Here is a 9,277-nt window from a genome sequence, read left to right on the forward strand (position 1 = left end):
GATATGTAGCATGTCAAGTCCCAGATTAGGGATTTACCTCCCTCGCATGGGTAGGAGGTTATTCTGTCGGGGCGCTAACCATTTCCATGGTCAAGACCTGCTGGCAGCAGTTGTGACAGGAAACTGGCATGGTGCTGCTTAGAGCAGTGTGTTAGTGGAATCGACCCGTGCCATGCAGGCCAAATTCATTGACTACAGCTTCGCAACGGAATTTGTGCTGCTCACACGCGAAGACCAAGGCTCAGGGCCACTCTGATACAAATATGCACTCATCATCAAGAAGGGTGCTGGTTGATGAAGAGGGCATTGAATTGAGCCATGCACTGCTGTTCAGCCGAGAAGTGGAACAGAGGCAGACGAGGCCATGCTGGTCTGAAGACTCAATCTGCCTGAAGGTAGATTTCAGGTCTCTGCAAATAACTGGATCATAATGAAAAAAAGAAAAAAATTAAAGGAAGGACGTGTTGGAAAATGTATCGCAGGTAAAAGGTGGGTCTGTCATGGCTGGAATAGAATTGATCATATAATTCTTCAGTCAGAGATAAACAATAATACACACACACACACTCACCAACACACACACACATACATACGCTCATACAATCAGATACATACCTACACAAGCACGCACAAACACTCTCGCACAAATACCCACATACAAACACACTATGCATATAAACACACACTCATGCACACACACACACACAGGCATTCAAACACAGACATACACTCATACTGCGAAGGTATGTGGTTGGGAAGCAAACTTCTTACCACACGCCCATATATTTTACTCTTTTACTTGTTTTAGTCTTTTGACTGTGGCCATGCTGGAGCACCACCTTTAGTCGAGTAAATCGACCCCAGGACTTATTCTTTAGAAGCCTAGTACTTATTCTATCAGTCTCTTTTGCCGAACCGCTAAGTTACGGGGACATAAACACACCAGCATCGGTTGTCAAGCGATGTTGGGGGGACAAACACATACACACACACATATATATATACATATATACGACGGGCTTCTTTCAGTTTCCGTCTACCAAATCCACTCACAAGGCTTTGGTCGGCCCAAGGCTATATTAGAAGACACTTGCCCAGGATGCCACGCAGTGGGACTGAACCCGGGACCATGTGGTTGGTAAGTAAGCTACTTACCACACAGCCACTCGTACAATAAATGCATAATCATCATACACACACACACACACACACACCACGTCACCCAGCTCCCATACACACACCACCACCATCCCCATTAATCACTGACACAACAAAACACAAGAGCAATAAAAGGAAAAAGAAATATGACCGTCTTAGGCAGGTGGAAGCGGAGTTTAATGATTTTATGGTTTATAGACTTGTTTGTTCTTTGACATGTTTCAGCCATTGGATTGTGGCCATGCTGGAGTATTGCTATGTAAGATTTACAAGGATCTAAATAAACCAACACTGCGGGGGTGGGGACACATAGATACACACACATTCACATACATATCCAAATCGTCCAACCCATGCTAGCATGCAAAGCAGACATTAAACGATGATGACGATGATGATGAAGCACCTAAGGATGGTCTTTTGCTGGGATTTAAGCAAAAAATTCAGACTGTCCATCTTTTAAACTCTGATTAAAAAAGAAAACAATTGGGAAAGAGTGGAATTTTTAGGATTTATGAAGAATGAGGTTTAGAAAATTAATAAAAAATTTTTTTTTTTTTTTTGCATAATCACATAAATTCCAATGTATAGAACACAAATTCACAAAAAAAATTTCTGAAAATTTCAAAAAACAGAAAATGATATGAGGGGTTACATGGGATCCTTAAACAAGAATTTCACCTCTAAATATATCAATGTATTGCTTTATTTACTGACTATGCCATATTTCACCTTTTATCTTTTATTTTAGTCATTAGACTGTAGCCATGCTGGGGCACAACCTTGAAGAATCTTTAGGCAAATGAATCGAACCCAGATACTTATTTTCTTTTGTAAGCCTGGTCCTTATTCTATCAGACTTGTTGCTGAACCACTAAGTCATGGGGATGTAAACACACCTACATACACATACACATATATAAATATATATATATATATATATATATATATATATCATATATATATATATGATAAATATATATATATATATATATATATATATATATATATATATATATATATATGATGAGATTAAGTTTCTGTCTACTGAATCCACTCACAGCTGAAATGTATAGAAGTCACTAGCCCAAAGGTGCCACACAGTGGAACTGAACCTGGAATCATGTGGTTGGGAAAGAAACTTCTTACCACACAGTCATGCCAGCACCTATAAACATATTTATCTGGCATTATTTACTGACTGCCTTACATTTACGAAATGTTTGTTTATCTAAATGAAAATTTCAACCCAGAAAAATGAATGGAATGTCAGCAAACTGTTCCCCTGCCAGCTATTTTCAATGTGTGGATGACAACAAAAACACAAAAACAACACCCCACCCTTGTGCCCAATCATTCTTACACAAACCATCACAGCCAGAAATTCAAGTTTTGTATCCTGTATGACAATTTCTTTAGACCAAAATATAGACTGTAAATATTTGATCTGAAAGGGTAATGTCAGAAAATAGTTTATTTATGATAAACTTGGAGTTTCATATTTTATTTCTGTCTACAGTTTTTATATAGTTTTTACACTCACAGAATCCATCATTGTCAAGGAGCATTTTCTTGTTACTTAGTATTCCCACTAGTATTGGTGCCGAGAGAAAAGCACCCAGGGTACTCTATAAGGTGGTTGGCACTAAGGAGGGTGACAAACCATAAAACCCATGCCAAAGCAGACATAGGAGCTGAGTGGTTGGTAATAAAGTCACAGGAAAAGAAATCACAGTTATAAAGTTACAATTTTGTCAAGGTAAAAAAAGTCACAATTAATTTATGGGATCCAGACAAAACCCCTCTAGGACAAAACCCCCTTGGACAAAACTCCCCCAGTCAAAACCCCTGTGACTTTTTTTTACCTGGATTCAGAAGATCAATGCAACCCTCTGGATCATCAGATTCTGTGGAACTGTCAAACTTATGCCAACAGAGAAGACAGATATTAAATGCTGGTGATGATGATAACTCATCATGTATCTTTTACTTGTTTCAGTCATCGAACTGTGGCCATGCTGGGGCAATGCCTTGAACTGTTTAGTCAAACAAATCAACTCCACTACTTTTTTTTCATAAATCAGGTACTTATCCCATCTATCATTTTGGGAAAACTGCTAAGTTACATGGATATAAACAAACCAACACCAGTCAAGTAGTGGCGGCGGGGGTGGGGTGGGGGTTGGTGACAACATATACACAAACACGCACACATATCTATATACGTATGTGACATGCTTCCACCCAGTTTCCATCTATCAAATTCAATCAGAAGGTATTAGTCGGCCTGGGGTTATAGCAGAAAACATTCGTCCAAGGTGTCACACAGTAGGACTGAACCCAAAACCCATGTACTTGTAAATCATACTTCTTAATTACACAGCCATGCTGTCTGTCTCCCCACCCACCCCCAGTTAAAGTCTGATTAAACTGAAATAAAACGATGACACAGCACAGAATTTATCTTCTCATCATTACTGATTATATTTTGGCTTCCTCGGCATAAACTTGTATATATAAAGTCTAGACAACTAAATACATAAATACAACTTCTATATATAAACAAAACTATATATAAAGTTGATTACACTGCGTGTATATGTGTATATATATATATATATATATATATGTACTATTTTATATATATAAAGCCTTGACATTACACACACACAAATATATATATATATACATACACACAACTGTGTATGTATTTTGAAGTAATTTCTATATGTAGTCTATACACACACACATATACATACATAGAAATGTGTAAGCACTATAAAGCAATTTCTATATAGTCTATATACACACACATGAACATATATACATACACACACACAAATGTGTATGCACTTTAAAGCAATTTCTACATATAGTCTATACACACACACACACACACACACACACAGACCTTCTATAAATAGCTTCATGTGTGTCCTTCAATGTGTCTGTGTCTTTTGTAAGTGCATGTGTGTATGGGGAGTGTCTGTATCACCTATATTCTCTGTTAATACGTGTTCATTTGTATGTTTTTTGTTTTTTTTTAATACGAACACGTATTAACAGAGAATATAGGTGATACAGACACATTGAAGGACACGCATGCGTAGACACATACAATAGGAATACAAAATACAAAATGGCTGATAGTTAGCAAGGTGAGACACACATAAGAAAGAAGGAAACAAAGGACCACTGATGAGGTCACAGAAGTGTGACGAAAGAACTCTGGCCGAAATAAGATTAAGATTAATGTAATATAAAGCTGAAGCAAATTAACACCAAATATACAGTGCGTGTGTTTTTATTGGCTAAACTGGCAATATGACCATCCCCAAGTACAACAACATCTGTTTCAACACACGATTTCACATCAAAAATCTTGCAAAACAAATATATATATATATATATATCATGTTGTCTATACCACCTGTCGTCATCTTTTTTTTTGTGAATTCTCCCTATACATACATATATATACATACATACATATACACACACACACACACACACATATATATATATATATATATATATATATATATATATATATATATATATATATATATATATATGGTTGGTGTTAGGAAGGGCATCCAGCTGTAGAAACTCTGCCAAATTTAGATTGGAGCCTGGTGTTGCCCTCCGGTTTCACCAGTCCTCAGTCAAGTCGTCCAACCCATGCTAGCATGGAAAGCGGACGTTAAACGATGATGATGATGATGATGATGATATATATAGGTGCAGTATGTTAGAATGGTTTAAGAAATTTGCTTTGCAACCACAAGGTCCTATTTTCAATCCTACTGCACCTTCAGTTTCAGGTGGAACCCTACACTGTGAGTGAAACTAAGTGATCTGTCTGTTTGTCTGTCAGTCCCTAAAATAAAATGGGTGAGAGTGTAATCTGTTTCCCTGGATAGAACACTGGTCTATCACAGATAACGTTTCCCCATATGATCCAGGAGTTGCTGCATTATCTGGGGAAATGTGTCAGAATGTAGCCCTGGGTGAATTGTGGTCATGTTCTAGCCTCTCCTTCCAGATACACCATCAAAGGAGGAGCATGGTAGGCCACATCATCAGTGGGGTAACATAATAACCTGAAGTAAGTATTGGAGATAAAAGAAAATCAGTGACAATAAAAGAAAAACATTAACAACAGCAGGAACAATATCTTAATTGCTTTATTATTGTGTGTGTGTGTGTGTGTGTGTGTGATTGAAGTATTGCAAGAAAAGTGTTTTATTCTTAGCAACCACATTAATATATGGGGTTAACTGCTGAGTCGAGCTCCAGAACTAGTGTTGCTGTTGGGACAAGACCACACTCTTCAATGGTTGCATCTGGATCATCGAGAACCTTACGTGGGAATGTCGACAGAATCTTGTATGGTGGACTGAAAGCAGGCCTACAACAGGAGAAGGAGGAAGAGGATCATAATAATAATAATAATAATAATAATAATAATAATAACAATAATAATAATAATAATTTGATCAGTTGCCAGGGTTGTATTGAAGCAGAGAAAAACAGCTTAGGGTGGTATATAAAAAATGCTGTGGAGTCACTGTTGAAATGCACAAAGAAAGCTGGCATCATCAAAATTGAAAATTGTTTAACTACAGAAAAATTTAAACAAGAAATGAACAAAAAAAAAAAAAAGAAAAAGCACGGAGGGAAAAGAAAATGAACGGCCAGTTTGCAAGAGACGTGAACATAAAGACAGATACAGAGGACCGTTGGCTATGGATGAGGAGGAGTGACCTGAAGACAGAGACAGAAGCATTCATATGCGCAGCTCAGGAACAAGCATTAAGGACCAATCATATGAAGTGCAGAATAGACAACACTACCAATAGCAACAAGTGCAGGATGTGTGGTAAGAGGGGCGAAATGATATGGCACATCGTTAGCGAATGCCCAAAATTGGCACAATGCAAATACAAAAGACACCCTGACAATGTGGTAAGAATGCTCCATTGGGAGCTCTGTGGAAACTATGGCCTTCAAAGAGCAAAGCGGTGGTATGAGAAAACTCCAGGAGGAGTCACTGAAAATGAGAATTGCAAAATCCTGTGAGATGCAATGATCCAGCGTGATCAACCAACCAGACATCGGAAACTGGACATTGTTGTGGTGAATAAAAAAGAAAGAACGTGTATGATAATCGACATAGCATGCCCCAGTGAGAACAGGATCAATGTGAAAGAAGACGAAAATAGATGTGATACCAATAAGTATGTATGTGTGTGTGTATGTTCAGGGCAGGCCCATTAACTCACATCATGGTCACCACTCTCACACATTACAACAAAATGGCTAGAAGGCAACACTTCTTTCTCCAACTGTGTGATTCACAACTTCATCTATAAACATGAGAGGCACTACACACACACACACACACGCACACACACACACACACATACACACATATGCACATACACACACACGCATACAAACACACATATACTTCATCTGTAAACACACACACAAAACACATGCTCATACACACAGATACACTCACTCAGACATATATAGACACACTCAACCACTCACAGGCGCATGCACGCAGCCATTACATTGATTCGTTCAATATTGTTTTAGTGTGAAAACAATGTTGACATTGTTGTTGCTGTATGCTACGAAATGTGGCAGTGTTGCAGAGTTCATCTCTGTCCTGGTCACCTAACAGGACACCAAATCTGGCCAACAAGAGACAGAAACAGATCTATGGTTTGTCTTTTCTCTCTGACAATAGCGTATTGTCCAATAAATATCCTGTAATATTTTTGAAACCTCCTGGACGATGTGGGATTGATGTGTGTTGTTGGTGATGTTCATAATTTGTCACAAACAACAAAATAACAACAATCACAACAGCAACAGCAGCCACAGCAACAGCAACAACAGCAGCAGCAGCAGTAACAACAGTTATTAATAAGATGAGTTGAAAGTACCAGTTACACACTGGGGTCGATGTAATCGACTTAATCCCTTTGTCTGTCCTTGTTTGTCCCCTCTATGTTTAGCCCTTTGTGGGCAATAAAGAAATAAGAAACGGAAAGAAGCTCATCAAACATATATGTATGTGTGTATTTGTGTATTTGTGTGTGTGTGTGTGTGTGTGTGTGTGTGTACCCTTGTCTTGAGGTTATGTGATGGTTGTAAACAAGCATTATCATCATAAATGTAATAATGTTCATTTGTAAGTCTTCCATAAAAAACATGTCCGGCCATGGTGAAATATTACTTTGCTTCAAATCAATAGTTACATAGTGATATGTGTGTGTATATGAGTGTATATATATATGTGTGTGTATATATATGTGTGTGTGTATATGTGGCCTAGTGTTAGTTAGGATGCTGCGTTCATGACCACAAGATCATGGTTTCAGTTCCTAGACTGAACAGTTCATTGTAATCTTGAACAAAATGCTTCATTTTTCACATTTCCCTACTGATCCCTTCAACACCTGACATGCGGCACACTATTCACCTGTACAGGTAATGTTGATTTTATCCAAAGGAGTAAGCTGATGTACAGCACTAGCATTTGATCACAATAAACAAATCATCTGTGCAACTTGTTCAACAACAAGCTGCAGAAGCCACATGTCTTCTTATAACTGTCACATCCATACACACACACACTCTCTCTCTCTCTCTCTCTCTCTCTCTCTCTCTCTCTCTCTCTGTGCATGCATGTGTGCGTATATTTGATGTACAGCAACATTGGATTTAAAGTTACAAATTTACAGAATGGAGGAGGCTCTAGAACTCTAGAAGTGAAAAATCCAAATTTCCATATTGTATCTTGATAATTTCCTAATACTAACCACTCACCTGCTCACCATCATAATGCAGACGAAAACAAACCAAGCCAGGGCCTGAAATTCTTCTTACCTGTGGGTATCCAGATATATTCTTAAGTCCCCAATTGTGTCCAGGTACTTCATCTTTATCAGGTATGTACAGTCCCCTGTTTCAGATTTCACTCGAATGTTGGCAACATCAGCTTCAGTACTTGTCTGATGGGGACTTTGGGACCTGAAAATATACAAAGATACCAGTAATTTCACTCCTGTGCTTTTGTTTCGTAGCCAAGTTCTGTACCAAACAAATGACTTATAGTGAAGCTCTCTATGAGAGCGGAGGGTGCTAATCTTAATAACTGGCTGCAGTCCTTCATTCTCAATCCCAAAAAGAAAAAAAAAAAGGTAGTCACTGTAGGATAACATTCTGGACTCTATTTATATTTGGAGTTCCACAGGGATCTATTGTTGATGCCTTGTTGTTCATAGTATATGAAACAAATGCCAAGTTAAAGCAGGAGACTGTGTTAAAATTCACTAAGAACATCAAGCTGTCCTTAAGATAAAAAGAATGGATTCTATAAGCTATGGGTTTTTCCTGCAATCTAACCTGGATACAATGCAGCAATGGATTGCTGAGTGGCAACTCCAGCTGGTTGCAGACAAGCGCACCACTATAGATTTTGGGAGGAAGACCCCAGACCTACCTACTTTTTCCACAATGCCAAACATAAGAAATTTACTGGAGAATGTGACCAGGGTAATTATCATCAACAATGATCTGCATTGGCTGAATATGATTTCAAAAATCTTCAAAACGGTTAAAAATGTCTTAGCTTCATTTAGTCAGCCTCTTGTCATTCATTCACCAGCTGTCTATATATAAAGCTATCTATGGCTATGACCCAAATATATAGCTACGATACATTCACGTTTAGTTTGCATCTCCACTGTAGAACCACAGTCTTGTCCAGAATATTGATCAAATAAAAGACACTTGCCTAAGGTGGCATGCAGTGGTACTAAACCTGAAACCATATGATTGGGAAGCAAACTACTTAACCACATAACCATGCCGGCACCTAGTAATCAGTTTGAAATGCAACCACCTGACCAATGGGGGGGAGGGGTCACTCAGCTGACTGCGCCATTCTATCACATTCTTGTCTCAAGAGAGAATTTTTTTCTCCACGACTTCAAATATATTTGTACTGACCTTAAGTTTGTGTGTGTATGTGTGAGTATGTGTACACACACACACACACACACATATATATATATATATATAGGTATATAATTAAAAA

At 38.1% G+C, this 9,277-nt stretch overlaps 1 protein-coding gene across 2 annotated transcripts in view; it reads right to left on the reverse strand.

Annotated features, from left to right (window-relative positions):
* Positions 1–5,327: 5,327 nt before the first annotated feature.
* LOC106868788 (UBX domain-containing protein 11) overlaps positions 5,328–9,277 on the reverse strand; it is a 283,501-nt gene continuing 279,551 nt past the window's right edge. For both annotated transcript variants that reach the window (XM_052975533.2, XM_014914207.3), the window contains 2 exons: positions 8,065–8,208; positions 5,328–5,569 (listed from right to left, as the gene is read on the reverse strand). In XM_052975533.2, coding sequence (XP_052831493.1) covers positions 5,422–5,569; positions 8,065–8,208 — 292 coding nt within the window. In that variant the 3' untranslated portion in view covers positions 5,328–5,421. The remainder of the gene's footprint in view (positions 5,570–8,064; positions 8,209–9,277) is intronic.

The sequence above is a fragment of the Octopus bimaculoides genome, chromosome 21, assembly GCF_046866305.1.
Source record: "Octopus bimaculoides isolate indiv1 chromosome 21, ASM4686630v1, whole genome shotgun sequence".
Taxonomy (NCBI): Eukaryota; Metazoa; Mollusca; class Cephalopoda; order Octopoda; family Octopodidae; genus Octopus; species Octopus bimaculoides.